Source organism: Mauremys mutica, chromosome 6 (assembly GCF_020497125.1).
Source record: "Mauremys mutica isolate MM-2020 ecotype Southern chromosome 6, ASM2049712v1, whole genome shotgun sequence".
Lineage (NCBI taxonomy): Eukaryota > Metazoa > Chordata > Testudines > Geoemydidae > Mauremys > Mauremys mutica.
This window is the reverse complement of record NC_059077.1, coordinates 46,896,168-46,912,474: the sequence shown is the minus strand read 5'-3', so window position 1 is coordinate 46,912,474 and position 16,307 is coordinate 46,896,168. Positions and strand designations below refer to the sequence as shown.

Genomic DNA, 16,307 nt, shown 5'->3' with positions numbered 1-16,307 from the left:
AAAAATTTGAAAACTCTACTTATAAAACCACTGGAAGAGATACTGGTGCCCTAATATCCTATAGTGCTGTAGTTAGAGGATTTGCCTGGGATGTAGGAGTTCCAGATTCAGGTCCCTGTTCTGCCTGATTTGGAGCAGGGATTTGAACTTTGTAGATGAGTGATCCTAACTAGTGGGATACAGGGTGATTGTGGGGTGGGTCTCTCTTTCTCCTGTTTGAAGCTGTTCTACTTTGTTTAAATACTTAAACATTAATTGGCCCAGAGGGAGTGAGAGTTACTCTGTTGTCCGGTGGCTAGGGGACTTCCTCTCCACCTTTTTATTTATTCTAGATGAAACTATTAGAGGAATTCATGTCAAATTCACAAATAGGTTTGGTCAACTCTGAACTACAGTTCTGGTAAATAAACTATTTGTCCAAATATTTTCACCTAGCTCTACTTAGATGGATCTTTAATGGATGTGTCTTGTTTTGTCAAGAGTCTCTTGCATGAATACCTACTCCTGCTCATTCATCGTCATTCCTGTCTTCTCCAACATGTGGCACTGATCTTGTCTGTCTCTTCCTACCTCTGTTCACCCACTCTTTCTCCCCCCTTTTCCCCAGAGCTCCCAAGAGAGGAAAAGAAGGTCCTAACTATGTAGTGCACCTGTGGACTAAGAAATACGGTACTAGTTGCTTGGGCTGAAAGCAGTTAGGCAGCTCTTCTCCCTGCTGCTGCTCCTTGGAAATTGAAAGGGTAGGAACATTGCTAGGAACGGTCTGGATCTCTGTTTTGGATACTTCCGATGGAGAGCAGTGAAGGAGTAGGACAGCCTAATTCTCCTTAACACAGGAAACTGGCAGTATTAATGATCAACCATTAAGAAGCAGACCCTTGGGGAACTGTAGCCCATGTTCTTATAACTGAGGCGCACTAACCTTCTGTGTCTTATCAAACAAAGTAAATTAACACAAACTTGCAAACTAATTTTATTAAGCAGATGTGCTTGTTAAACTACCATTAGCACACCAAGGCTTTTGAGTATCATGGGAGCAGTGGAAGATATTGATAATTTTGGATGAAAATGGATTGACAAGTTGCAAAAAGTAATAAGTTGTTGAACAGATATTAAGGCCTTCCAGGCCTGATAAGCCTGATTGCATATTGGTAAGATTTAGTCTCTTTTTTTGGCACCTTTCAGAATGTCTCAATAAAGAGAGAAATATTAAGACAGAGTTATTTTAAGCCTTTCTAACAGCAGTATTTTACATTACATATTTTTGTGTTTGTAGGTTGCATGCAGGGTATGATTCCATATCTTCCTGAACTAATCCCTCACCTTATTCAGTGCCTCTCTGATAAAAAGGCTCTTGTGCGCTCCATTACATGCTGGACTCTTAGCCGCTATGCACACTGGGTAGTTAGTCAACCCCCAGACACGTACTTGAAGCCATTAATGACAGAGTTGCTAAAACGTATCCTTGATAGCAACAAGAGAGTACAAGAAGCTGCCTGCAGGTAAGTCAAGAAAGTTATTGTACTTGGTATGCGTAAAATAAGTACTTTAGTAACTTATTTAAAAAATAAATAGGCATAAATTCTTTTTTAATTTTTTTTTCTGTATAGTGAACTTTACTCCAAATGTGGTAGGGTTCATAAGTCCCTCTTGGTGATTTTAGTTCATTTTGAGATGTCCAGTTTGATCTCTAAATGTGTTGATTACCGCACTAAAGAACTTTAGTACAATAAGGGACATTTTGTCTGTATGCAGTACCTGATTTTCATTAAGTGGTAATTTTGATGTTGCCTTAAAAGGAAAGGATAACTTTGTTACTGATTTGCATTCTTGTATGTGCAAGATCAGTGGCAATGAAAATGGAAGACAACTATTGCTGTAATAGAATTATGTAAATAGATTAGGTCTAATGCAGGATTTCTGAAATTGTGGGTCACAACTCTTGCAGGGGTCATGAAAGGAGGTCTTGAGAGGCTGTGCAATAATATAACTTTATTTTTTAAAACTCAGCAAACTTAAAATTGCTCCTTAAAGTGGACAACTTCATGTAAGCGTTTGTACCCAGGAACTCTACTGTTTCAGTGTAGGCTATTGCTGGATATGTTTGTGTGCAGCAGACTGTGAGAGCCTCTGTTACTAAACCAGTATTAAACCTATAACCTTCCTGTGCTTGGATTTACTATTTTAATTGTGTTTGTATTCCTCTGATACCTAAAGACGATAGCCAGGATCCAGAGCCCCATTGTGCTAGGTTTTCTACAAAATTGAATAGACACATCCTTGTGCAAAAGAGCTTACTCTTACAAAATAGAGAGATGTTAACAGACACAAGGTACTACAGCAAAATATTTACAAGTACAAAACTAGTTAATTTTTTTTCCTTTTTGTTTATTTCCCGAAACCTATCCACCTTTTAAGCCAATCTGATCTGCTGCTTACGTAAAATCCTTTCTCCCTGCCCTCTTACAGGGATAACTTTCCATCCTTTATAGAATGAGCCAGAACCTGCTGACATCAGAATGTCTACTTCACAAGTTTTTAACCCACAAACACAGTGCAAGTAATCCAAATTGGCAATGGCAAAATGTACAGTTAGAGGTCCAGTGACTGTAATCACTGAGGACCATGGGCAGTGATAAAGGGGTAATTGGGAAGGTTGGATTATTTCATGAAATGGACAGTGGCAAGCTGTCGTAGTGATGGCTTGCAAGAAAAAATGTAAAGCAGCATGGTTTTACATAGATTGAGCCAATACCGTGGGTTGTAGTATATTCTGAAGTGCTGGCTGCTAAGAGTATGAGCCCTTCAGAGTTGCTGCAGCATTTAGAAATCAAACATCCTTTGAAAAATAATCCTGAGAGTGAGTTTGTGAAAAATTTGAAGCCTTGGGAAATCAACAAGGCTTGGTTATTCAAATTGGTAGTGTCAATAGGAATGTCTTTCAGGCATCTTATTTGCTATCTTTACAAATCGCACAAAAGTATAGGATGCAGCGTTGCAGAAAATGTTATTCCCTGTGCAGCAGACAGTATTTCAAGGCCTGAAGCAGCTACCATACTGAAAAGTTCCATTGTTATATAATACTGTCTATTTTCAGATCTGTGTAATTTCTACATAACCTCAAACATAAAACTTGTCCCTTTGCCATTAAGAAATTTCTTGGGTATCCCCAGCCCCAGGGGCAGCTGTAACTGTACAGTTCTAACCTGCTTGCTTTTTAATGCCTCTTAGGAGGAATACCTGTGGGTACCAAATAGCATAATCACTGCCCACCTACAGTGTGCTATGGTTCCATTGTGATGCAGGAAAATGGCCGTTCTATAACTGAGTAGTAGTAGCAGAGGGGCAGGATCACTTTTTATAAAGGGAGTAACTTTTTAGCATCCAGGACAGACTGTAGCATATTAATCTGTACATTTTTTTACCCAATCCAGGCCAATTAAATCTTTGCGCTATCCAATCATATGTGTTCTTTCTGCCATAAATGTGCCTATGGAATGGCATGTTCCATCTCTAGGACCATTTCCCTACATGTTTAGGGATTTATTGATTCCCTTGGGGCCTAATTGCATATAGTGTGTGTCTATGTAAAACTGCTCTATTTTTCCCAAAACTTGGGGGGGGGGGAAAATCTGTTCCCTCTACTGGCTCATCATTTGACTTTTGCCACTTCTGCTCTCCACATCTGTTTTTTATATCCATTTTGTCTTAGATTGTGAGCTTTTGAGAGCAGGAACTGCCTCCTCATTAGGTTTAGACATTGTCAGGCACAGTGGAGTTGGGGCCTCTAGGTGCTGCTATAGTACAAATAAATACCCTATTATATATCTGAACTGATGAACAGCTATTGTTAGTTTCCGCTGCTTCAGTTAACCCACTGCAGCTAAATTTATAATAGTACTTCTGGTTTTTGCCATTTGCATGATAGGCTTTAAGAGAATGTGTCTGAATTTTATTTTCACCAGAATGTTAAAATTGTGCCCCTTTAAACTTTTAGTTGAAAAGTTTGGTTGCCTGGATATCAGTGCCATTGTAGAAACACATTTCAGATTATTTTTAAAGGGGAAAACTGCTTAAGGATATGTCTTCACTTTGAGTGGAGGTAGCTCAAGGAGACCTATTCAGTCAAGCTATCATTGAGCGAGTGTGCTAAAAATAAAGTGTAGCAGGGCAGGGGCTAGTTGCACCAAGTGTGCGCTCATCACAGATGCTAGGTACATGGGTTGGTTAGCCCTTCCAGATGCTTTCACTGCTGTGGCTACATTCTATTTTTTGCAAACTAGCCCTCATTGAGCTAGTGGGAGTATATCTTGAGCTGGAAATCACATCCAAACCCTAAATGGAAATGTCACCTTCTTAATTATATTGATTTAACAATCTGACTTCTTGTTTTGCTCCTTAGTGCCTTTGCTACTCTAGAAGAGGAGGCTTGTACAGAGCTTGTTCCTTACCTTGCATATATACTTGACACTCTGGTCTTCGCATTTAGTAAATACCAGCATAAGAATCTTCTCATCCTTTATGATGCCATAGGAACTTTAGCAGATTCTGTAGGACATCATCTAAACAAACCAGTAAGTATTATTTGTATTCTGTATAAACCACTGTCATAGTGAAACAGTAACATCATGACTATCCTACTGCAGTACAGTGTATAAGATTTTAAATGAAATCTTTATTAAAATCTATATAATACAAAAAACCCTGACTTTTCTTTTATACTGCCACAAGGATGCACTTGGATTACTGAGTATACTAATATTTTCTGTTTTAAATATAGGGAGTCATATCTGTAGAATCTTTCAAAAAAGAACACATTTAATTGCAGTCAGTGTATAGGGTTAGTGAAATGTTAAGTTTGTGATATTGAATTTCTTTAAATCTAACTCCCATTGTACTACTTTTGACTAGGTGGGGATCTTAATGAGAACCTTAAAATATTAAACCACCCTCAGCATTGTGCCTAGCCTGCATTTTTTTTTAAAATGTCATTTTTTTAAAATGTCATGGTAAAATGTTACCATGCTGAAACCTAAGCAGATGCTCATGTATTAAGACTGTAGAACCCTGCTTAGCAAGTTCCGCTGTAGAATATTTTTCCTAAGCAATAATTTTTTTAAAAATGAGTGCTGAGACTTTTCTCTCTCTCTCTCTCTCTCTCTCTCTCTCTCTCTCTCTCTCTCTCTCTCTCTCTCTCTCTCTCTCTCTCTCTCTCTCTCTCTCTCTCTCTCTCTCAACTTTCAAAAATCATTAGCTATGTATAGGTTTTGAATGTAAATGCTTCAAAATGCAGGAGATTCTTAAACTTTCCATCACCAGCCAATTATCTGTTTAGTCATATTTTCTCTGGGGAAGAACTGGACCACTGAACATGGGGCTTTCTCATTGTGTTTCCCCGTCGCCCCCTTCAAGGTTTGTAGTGTTTTCCACCTGTCTTCAGTGTCAGGAGTGTATAGACTCTTGCCCTACCGTGCACATGAGTTCATGGAATAGTGTTGAACTATTCTCTCATTCCTTTTGGAGGGCCCTTGCAGCAGAATGTAGTAAGATGAAGCCCTGAAACATCGCATTGCTAAGCAAAAGCTGGGCTGTGAGCCAGAGGCAGGGCTCACTCACAGAAGCTGGCAAGAAGAGGGTTGTTAGAGGCAGGTGCATCCACACATAAGTGCTAATAAGAGGAACTTGTGGCAAGATGACATCAGGACGCTCCACAGACATAACAAGGAACAGGCAGGTGCATCTTAGACAGGGTCAAAAGGACAGCATGATGGATAGAGCTATCTGTTTGAAACAACATGATCAAAGGAGGAGACAGCACTTTAATGAGCCAAGGGGCTGTACTTCAGTACGTCAGTAGGGATGAGTAATCTGTCCTGTAACTGTATAAAAGTAGGTCCTGGAGTCTGCATCTTTGTCCAGCCTAGGGGGCAGTGGAGTGTCCTGCCATTGACTGAGCTGCGTCCATTGCCAGGGGGGCACGTATTCGTAGTATATACTGTAGAGTCTATAGGAAACTATTACTGTGCTTCATTTGACAATAAACCTGGCTCGGGTTCCTTCATACCTTACTAGAGTCTGTGGTCTTTGGGGTTCTCTCAGGATTTGCTGTGTCAGCTATCTGCGCAGGGCCAGGGCAGCACACAAAGGGAACACGCACGCAGCCAACTGTTACCGTCAAACAAGCAGAGCACCACACTGGTAGCTACTGACAACACGGAATATTGCTGCAAATGTAGATGACATTTACACTGTGTCCTGGAGGACCTTACTTGGATTCCCAATTACAATAATTTCACCCCTTTGATAGACATTAGGTGGTTGAGATGATTGCATTTTGGGAATCTGAAGGAATGAGGGAGGGATAGCTCAGTAGTTTGAGCATTGGCCTGCTAAACCCAGGGTTGAGAGTTCAATCCTTGAGGGGGCCATTTAGGGATCTGGGACAAAAATCTGTCTGGGGATTGGTCCTGCTTTGAGCAGGAGGTTGGACTAGATGACCTCCTGAGGTCCCTTCCAACCCTGATAATGTATGACTCTATGACTAAGGGATTGGGTGTTTTGATCCCTGTATTGATAGGCATAATGATTCTTGGCAGTAACATCACATTCCAGACATAAGTAGCTTGTGTTTCAGTGGTCTCATTTGGGGGTCTTGTTTTAGGAATGTAAAGCATCAGTAGACAGCAGTTCTACTTGTTGCTTCATGTTGTTTGCTATATAATTGGTGTTCAGTAAGATAATTGCCATCCATAACATTGGGACTAGAGGAAGACTAGCATTGTAGTTAATACACTGGACTGTGACTGAGACTTTGGGCAAGCCACTTCACTTCTAGATGCCTCTGTTTTGCCAGTAAAATGAAATTACCTTTTCTCCAGACAGGCACTTGGTTCGGCACAAGACAAAAGGTAATTGAGGGATAGTGATATGTTCAATTTCAGATGTAGGAGGTACACCACTTGAAAACTGGATTTGTGTATACTTTCCTTGATTTTTCTTTCTTTTTTTGTTTTGTGTTTTGTTTTGGGATGGGTTCGAAGAGTTGCTCTATATGGGTAATGGGATGAGATTTAGGTGTGCCATATTGGAGGCCTGAGTTCTGTTCCAAGTTCTGCCAGACATGATGCTCATGCAACATCTGTCTACCTATAAATGGGGGATTGAACTTCCCTGTCTTAAGCAAAGTCTCATGCCCTTGCCTTGTAAAGATTTGTGAAGTGCACAGCATTAACATCAGTCAGTGGGTAAGGTGAGACTGCAACTCGTGGTCTGCTGGCTCCAAACCCATGCATCTTCCTCTACACCTAAGGGAGTTGTGGTGTTCAGGAGCAGCGCAGCAGGAGAAAAAGAAGAATCTGTTTTGCCTATGTTCTGTCTGAACCTCTAGTTCTGTGTGCATTGAATGGATGCACTGCAGGAGAGTGAGCAGGGCCTGGAAGTATGCATGTGTTTGGAATTTTCTTAAAATTCAGTTACAAGTAATCCACGTGTGCAAATGGAATTTTTTGTTTCCCCCATAGCTAATCATGAAACCTATGCAATGTGGTTGAATTAAGAAAACAATTCACCTTTTTGACCCAAGGGATATCCTGAAAGCAACTGAAAGCCGAAGGTTATAATGGAAAGTGTAAAAGGCTCCTATAGCTGTAGTATAGAGAAGATTAGGTGCTTCTGTTTACACTTTCTCACATAACATGGATGTTCACTGGTCCTTGTATCTGACTAGCCCTCATCAAATTAATGGTAAACTTGTGCACTGAACAGTAAGGGTTTATAGAAATGTCTTTTAGGTCCTGTTTTTGAATTTTACTATGGAACTCAATGATATCTTTGTGGCAACATGTTCCACAGGTGATTTGTGCATTGTGTGCGTGTGTCAGAGAGAGAGAGAATGACAGTAAAAATATTTTTACTGCCTTTTTCAGCTTCCTTGCCATTATGGGGATCTACACCTTCTTTTGAGTCATCTGATACTGGTTACTGTTAGCAACAGCATACTGGAGTGGATGGACCCCTTAGAGGCTTTGGCTCATGATGAACACTGCCCACACTGCTCCCCTTCCTATGTCTAGTTCTCTTTCCCCTTGATCCCATCACTTGTCTGTCCCATTTTATAGGACAAGACTGTTCTAATCCCAGTACACTCTGGATATCGGTACAGCTAATCTTGTAGCTCCCCATTCTTTAAGCAACTATGAGCACTTCAAAATATTCAGTCTCTCAGTATTCCAGTTGAGACTTCTTTGCCTCTCAGTCTTACAACAGATATAGTCACATGTCCATCTCAATGATTCCTGCAACTTGCCATTGGTCCGCAGTATGCTATGGCCCTGTAGTGTAGTGCCAGCCCTGAAAGTTTCTGTCTGGCTCCAGAAACTTGATTCTTTCTTACAGTATCTTCTTCGACTGAGCTGTATTACCAATCAGCAAAAGCAAATTCATTCCAACTCAGTAAATGATTTATCTGGGAGACTGCCTTGATGGTAGTCTCCCATTTTCTGAGAGAGAGAGAGCCATTGATCTAGCAAGGTATCAAAGCGGATCCCAAGAGCCAGATGTGCTCCAGCTTCTTCATCTTCATCTTGTTAAAATACTTAAGTTAGGACCTGTGGGATGACTGAAAATGGAGGGGAAAGCAAAGACAAATGAAGGAATGCTGATGCTACCTAGTGTCTCCCAACTGGCTTCAGATATTGTAGAAATGCTAATTCAGAGTGCCATCAACCAGGCTCTTCATTCCCCTGCTTCACCTTCCAGACCTGTTGTCTCAGATGGAAGTAACCATACTGTTCCAGATCCTCTATCTTATATTCTGATTTGTGAGAAGTGGCTCTTGAAACAGCTGGGCTGACTTTCACAGTGATGGATGCTGGTGAGGTGAAGAGAGCTGTTTGCCACCTGGGTTGTTTACTTCATCTTTGATCACTGTTTGGGCTGGTGGTAGGCCAATGTATGCTTTTTCTCAGGTCTTTGAGTTTCTTAAACCAATGTTAGGTAAGGGTGTCTCAACCTGCTGAGAAGATAAGTTTCAGCAGTAGGAGCTATTAGGATAGGGGTAGTAAATAGGCGGACTGTGGGCCAAATCTGGACTGTCAGGTGCTTTTTGAATGGATCCTGACATCTTTTTATCATCGTTATTGTTTATTATTTTCTTTGGAGTCTAGACCTTAACCAAGAAATTTGGACCTAGACAAAAATAGACTACACCTGTATTAGGAAATACCTCTTGCCTCTTAGTGTCCAAACTTTCAGGGCAGTAGAACAGAATTCAATTAAACTTAAATATGCCGTCCTTGGAAACTAAATGCAAAGCTTAATAGGCTGTCCACTTCCCCCCTCAAGTCCCTAGTACCTGCATCCGTATGACTGGCAATAAAATAGTCCTTTCTGTTGACTGTTACCTCTCTGCTGAGAGTGGTTGAGCCAACGGCCCTCCCTTGTTGCTTCCCCTTCTTGTCTTTTCCCATGTTGTCTTCTGGTTCCCAACATCATCTCCAAAATTAGTGTCCTGATTTCCTGTGGAGCTAAGGATTAATTTTCCTTCCTATTGTCCTCTGCCAGTCTTATTTAAGGGATATGGCTTGGCATTCCTTAGATGGAGTCCTGAACTTTTACTTAAGTAGTAGCGTGTAGGATCTGACACCGTGTTTGTCCTATAATATGGGCCCAAGAAAGAATGGAAAATGGACAGCTGTATCATTTAATAGGAGGATTCAGAGAGAATATGCCTCAGAAGAACTGTCAAGCAGCCTCTTGGTACGTCTTGACACAGCTGAGCTTCCCTCAGGGCACCTTTTAGGCATAGGTTCCTGAGTGTTATAGTCCAAGGATACTCCACTGGTTACCATGACATCATCGATTGATACTGTTATTGCTGGGCAATGCATTTTTAGAGTATATGAGTGAAATTCTGGCCACACTGAAGTCCACGGTAAAAATCTGTTGATTTCAGTAGGGTCAGGATTTCACTCTATATTTTTTCAAGTCCAGAAAGTCAGATTAAGTAAAACTTCTTATACTGGGTGCATTGTAACTTTACACACAGAAAATATTTTTCTATTGTAAAACAGAACATTTTTAATTATGATCACTTAGCTGGTTTTGGTCACACACATAGTGGTGTGTGTATGTGGTGTGGAAATAACCTTTGTGGAAATCTCTATATGGATTAAACTATAACATGGGAAAACTGAATCTCAAAGAATAAATGCAAAAAGAACGAGGAGTACTTGTGGCACCTTAGAGATTAACAAATGTATTTGAGCATAAGCTTTTGTGGGCTAAAACCCACTTATCGGATGCATGCAGTGGAAAATACAGTAGAACATGAAAAAATGGGTGTTGCCATACCAACCATAACGAGGGTAATTAATTAAGGTGAGCTATTATCAGCAGAAGAAAAAATTTTGTAGTGATAATCAGGATCCTACAAAATTATCACTACTTATTGATTATCACTACAAAAGTTTTTTTCTTCTGCTGATAATAGCTCACCTTAATTAAATATTTTCCTACTGTATTTTCCACTGCATGCATCTGATGAAATGGGTTTTAGCCCACAAAAGCTTATGCTTAAATACATTTGTTAATCTCTAAGGTGCCACAAGTACTCCTCATTCTTTTTGCTGATACAAACTAACACGGCTACCACTCTGAAATGGAATAAATGGATGTTACTGAAACTGCCTCTTGTGAGCAAAGTTGTCAGTGATGGTATATCTATTGGCACCTAATATATAGTGGTAAAAAGATAAGATTTGTTAATACATTGATGTTTCCTAAAATCTAATCTGAGAAATATCAAACTGTGAACTCATTATGAAACTTCATAAATAGTCATGCAGGAGAGACAGTTGTTTACAATTATCACAGTTGAAACAATTGTAGTGATTTCACCATTGATATGTCATAAGGACCTTTTTTGTAAAAGAGAAAATGTGAGGTGAGATGAGAAGAGATCATGTGTTCCAGACTTCTGAGGTAGACAACTTGGGTATTTTGGAATTCAGTATTCCATCAGTTAATCAACAATGTTTTTCCTCACTACAAATAGGAATATATTCAGATGCTAATGCCTCCACTAATCCAGAAATGGAACATGTTGAAGGATGAGGATAAAGATCTCTTCCCTTTGTTAGAGGTAAATGTTACGAAGTATTTTGGTGTGAAATTGTATAGGTTATCCAATCTCTCTTCTTCTAAGTTGATTTCGTGTTATAAATATGTTTAATATAAAGCAGTCTGGATTTTATTGTGGGGAGTCTTTTAAGGATCTGAATTATAATTGTGCATAAATTAGTGTAGCTCTTACAAGAATGATCCTTTCTTCTGAAAAGACTTCAGGTTGGGGGTGTGACTGTAGAGATTAGGCATAGTGGTAAAAATGTTAATTATGGAAAAAGCCATTTCTGCATAACTCATTCATTTTGACTGGAAAGAGATAAACTTCCATTTTCTGTGATTTAAAGATATAGCCATTTGGGGAATATCTCCTCCCAGAGCAAAGATTTTAGGTTAGTTTCGCTGGAGTCCTTGTGTTCTTCTCCTACAGCATTTTTTACTGCCCATCTTTTATTCCCACAACTTTGCTTCCATAGAACAACTGGGAGGCGCTCCCAGTTGGACACTGTCAGCCATCTCCTGTAAACTGAACATTCCCCTTCAAAATCTGTGGCATGAAAATTATTAGCCCAGTCCTAAACCATGTTTTCCATAACGGTAGCATGTTATACTATTGTCTGAAATAGTGTCTGCCCAAAATGGTTAAATTTTTCTCTTCTCTATATTTAAGTAGGGCCTAGTGAAAGAAAAAGTATACATTTTCATTATCACGTGTACATTGCTTTTGTATTCCAGTGCCTGTCTTCGGTTGCCACTGCCTTGCAATCTGGCTTCCTTCCATACTGTGAACCCGTGTATCAGCGTTGTGTAAACCTGGTACAGAAGACTCTTGCACAAGCCATGGTATTTTTCTATTATTCCCAGGATTTGTAGATGCATTGGGTATACAACTGCTTGTGTATTACACTGGGATTTATAACATATCCATCAAACAACATCTGACTGAAGTTACAAAACATAAACCAATTCCTGATTTGCATGCATAGCATAGAGAGAACTCAATCTGTTTATATTGAAGGTGCGTGTTTTTAACCAGTGTTTTATTACAGTTGCACAATGCTCAGCCAGACCAATACGAGGCACCAGATAAAGACTTCATGATTGTGGCTCTTGATTTACTCAGTGGCTTAGCTGAAGGACTTGGAGGCAACATTGAACAGCTAGTGGCTCGCAGTAATATCTTGACACTAATGTACCAATGCATGCAGGTGAGAAGAAATTTTTTTGTAAACCCTGGGATTTTATTTTTTTAAATAAGCCTAGTTCTAATCAACTTCTTTCTTCTCCCTTTGTGTGTTTTTTTTTGGTTTGTAGGATAAAATGCCTGAGGTACGACAGAGTTCTTTTGCCTTGTTAGGTGACCTGACAAAGGCATGCTTTCAGCATGTTAAGCCTTGCATAGGTATGTTTCTTTTTTTATATATATATATATAGATAGATAGATTGTCGTTAGCTTATTTCTAGGGCTGTCAAGCGATTAAACAACAATAGAATACCATTTATTTAAATATTTTTGGGTGTTTTCTACATTTTGAAATATATTGATTTCAGTTACAACTCCGAATACAAAGTGTACAGTGCTCACTTTATATTGATTACAAATAATTGCACTGTAAAAAACAAAGTATTTTTTTCAGTTCACCTAATACAAATACTGTCGTGCAATCTTATTATCATGAAAGTTGAACTTACAAGTGTAGAATTATGCACCTAAAAAGCATTTAAAAAAAAAGTAAAACTTTAGAGCCTACAAGTCCACTCAGTCATACTTCAGCCAATTACTTTGACAAAAAAGTTTTACATTTGCAGGCGATAATGCTGCCCGCTTCTCGTTTACAATGTCACCTGAAAGTGAGAACAGGTGTTCTCATGGCACTGTTGTAGCCGGTGTTGCAAGATATTTACGTGCCAGATGCGCTAAAGATTCATATTTTCCTTTATGCTTCAACCACCATTGCAGAGGACATGTGTCCATGCTTATGACGGGTTCTGCTCAATAACAGTCCAAAGCAGAGTGGACCGACGCATGTTCATTTTCATCATCTGAGTCAGATGCCACCAGCAGAAGGTTGATTTTCTTTTTTGATGGTTTGAGTTCTGTAGTTTCTGCATCAGAGTGTTGCTCTTTTAAGACTTCTGAAAGCATACTCCCTACCTCGTCCCTCTCAGATTTTGGAAAGCACTTCAGAGTCTTAAACCTTGGGTCAAGTGCTGTAGCTATTTTTAGAAATCTCACATTGGTACCTTCTTTGTGTTTTGTCAGATCTGCAGTAAAAGTGTTCTTAAAACGAACATGTGCTGGGTCATCATCCGACACTGCTATAACATGAAATATATGACAGAATGTGGGTAAAACAGAATGGGAGACATACAATTCTTGCCCCCCCCCAAGGAATTCAGTCACAAATTTAATTAATGCATTATTTTTTTAAACAAGCATCAGCATGGAAGCACATCCTCTGGAATGGTGGTCGAAGCATGAAGGGGCATGTGAATGCTTAGCATGTTTGGCACGTAAATACCTTGCAACGCCAGCTACAAAAGTGCCATGCGAATGCCTGTTCTTACTTTCAGGTGACATTTGTAAATAAGAAGCAGGCAATGTAAATGTAAACAAACTTGTTTGTCATAGCGATTGGCTGAACAAGAAATAGGACTGAGTGGACTTGTAGGCTCTAAAGTTTTACATTACAAGTTACACTTATAAATTGAAAAATTGAATTGAAAAATACTATTTATCATTTTTACAGTGTAAGTATTTGTAATAAAAATATAAAGTGAGCACTGCACACTTTGTATTGTGTTGTAATATAAATCAATATTTGAAAATGTAGAAAAATATCCAAAACATTAATAAATTTAAATTGGCATTCTACTGTTTAACAGAGCGATTAATCGACAGCCCTACTTATTTCACATGTTGATAGCTGAAGAAAAAGATGGTGGTATCTTCACCATGGACCGGATTGATTCTCCTGGTGGTGGAAGGTCTGCCTGTTCTGGGGAAATGGGCAGTATCAGTTACCAGACAGCTAACTCATTAGTCAATTCCTCTCACTAGGGAGTGGGTGCTGTTAAGGGTAGGAGTAGATGTCCTAGTTCAAGTATCACATAGGACTGGTAGTAGTCGCTTCCAAGGCTCCTATGGAGGCCTGATAGCAGACTTGAAAGCTGCCATCCCACAGCAGGTCTCTTGATGGGGAAGAGAGGTGGCAGTACCAACCATCCTCTGAATCAGGGGTAGTCAATAGGCAGACTGCCAGACACTTTTGAACAGACCCCAAAATCTTTATTTTTATTTATGTATACATTTATTCTTCTCTGGAGTCTGGACCTTGACTATACTTTGACCAAGAAATTTGGACCTTGACAAAAAATAGACTATCCCTGCTTCTGAGTGAATTAAGCACACTGGGCCAGGCTGATGCAAAGTTCAGTTTTCACCACCCTGAACCAGCAATCATGTGTGGACATAGATCTGTTTAGGTCACACTTTATAAAGGCACATTGCATTTTGCTTTTTTCTTAAATTAAATTTAAACTGTTCAAGAGTGTTTTTCTCCAGACTGATTTTATACCATGGTCAGCTTTGATCTGGCATATTCAAACTGCTTTGCAACTAATGTAGCTACTTTCTGTTGAAAATGGAAAAGCTGATAAAATGTTATCCCTGATTTACAACCTATACTGGTTGTTTTAGGAGTGTATTGTTTCTTTTGCAAATATCTGCATATAATAATTGAAAATGTGAAAAGCTTATCCAAGAGCTTATTTTCTTTATTTCAGCAGAAGGGTTATAGTGTCCATTGTAGGTTTTTATAGACTTGCTGATCCCTTTGGCAGAGATATATGCCAGAGAGGCCTGTAACTTTCCTCCAAACAATTACTGGACTGACTTGGAGATTCTAAAATTTGAATTAATTCTTGTCAGATGTTTTATCAGTTCAATGACATGATGTGTGCCTTCATGACACACTTATTTGAGGAATTAGTTGCAAAATTGTTGCTCCTAACTCTTGTCTGTTTTACATGAGACATTCCATGTATTTACATATTTTTAGGTTATGAAAAATTGTTTACCGAGAACTTCTAGTAGTGGAAAAAAATAACTTTACTGCACACAGTCAGTTTAAAAATATTGTTCTTTCTAGCTGATTTCATGCCGATTTTGGGAACCAACCTAAATCCTGAGTTCATTTCTGTGTGCAACAATGCTACATGGGCAATTGGCGAAATCTCCATTCAAATGGGTAAGAATTGATTAATTTGTTTACATTTTTTTTTAAAATGCATGTTTACAATATAAAATGTTTAAAGGTTTGTCTTTTTTGTTCAGGTAAATGGCAAATGAAAATTTTGTTTGAGTGTTGCTCTAAAATATATACACACATCTATTTTGATAGTCATTTTCTTCTGAATTTTTGTTTTTGGCTATTTTAGGTATAGAGATGCAGCCTTATATTCCTATGGTGTTGCACCAGCTTGTAGAAATCATTAACAGACCCAACACACCAAAGACGTTGTTAGAGAACACAGGTACCCTATAACAGAAATGTTTGTGTGAAAGGAATTATGTAGTTGTCTCTCAGAGATCAAAAATCACCTACAGCCTTTAAAAATTGCTTAGGGGAACCAAACCAGAACTGATACATTTACAGCGTGTTTTAGCAAAAACAGCTCTATTTTGCAGAAGTTTTTACAAGTCTCAGTGCTGCAGTGAGCCGGCTGTCATATATTTTAAGTTCTTATGGTTGTTGCTTTTTTAAACCCTTTTTATAAAATTAATAGCTTTGTTAGACCTGAAAGAATTGGAGGTTTTCCTTTACACTAGTTTAGGTGCATATCATATGTAGATACATGCATATGTGTGTGTCTAACTTTGGAAAGTTTGAAAACATAATTGGCATATGTGAAAATAGCAGAGGAAAATGAAGATTTGGAATTAACAAAAACAAAAAAAAAATCCATTGGGTGCGCCAAATATTAGAGAGAAATCAGTTTGTAGTAATTGCACTAAAAAAATCTTGATCTATAGTGGTAACGGTACTACAGTCAAATTAAAGTGTAAAAATTAAGTGTGTAATGTAGTTTGTAGTGCCTAACTTTTTATTAAAAATTATGAAAACTGCTCCAGTGATAGCATGCATGTTTTTTATTCTGGCCAATGACAGTGGCCTTCATATTGG

The 16,307-nt window shown here is 38.8% G+C and overlaps 1 protein-coding gene across 4 annotated transcripts in view; it reads left to right on the top strand.

Annotated features, from left to right (window-relative positions):
- The window catches only part of TNPO1 (transportin 1), a 172,799-nt gene that overhangs the window by 118,973 nt on the left and 37,519 nt on the right, over positions 1-16,307 (top strand). For all 4 annotated transcript variants that reach the window (XM_045020832.1, XM_045020830.1, XM_045020834.1 and 1 more), the window contains exons 13-20: positions 1,277-1,502; positions 4,403-4,574; positions 11,054-11,140; positions 11,857-11,964; positions 12,171-12,329; positions 12,436-12,523; positions 15,273-15,371; positions 15,562-15,657. In XM_045020832.1, the coding sequence (XP_044876767.1) occupies positions 1,277-1,502; positions 4,403-4,574; positions 11,054-11,140; positions 11,857-11,964; positions 12,171-12,329; positions 12,436-12,523; positions 15,273-15,371; positions 15,562-15,657 (1,035 nt within the window). The remainder of the gene's footprint in view (positions 1-1,276; positions 1,503-4,402; positions 4,575-11,053; positions 11,141-11,856; positions 11,965-12,170; positions 12,330-12,435; positions 12,524-15,272; positions 15,372-15,561; positions 15,658-16,307) is intronic.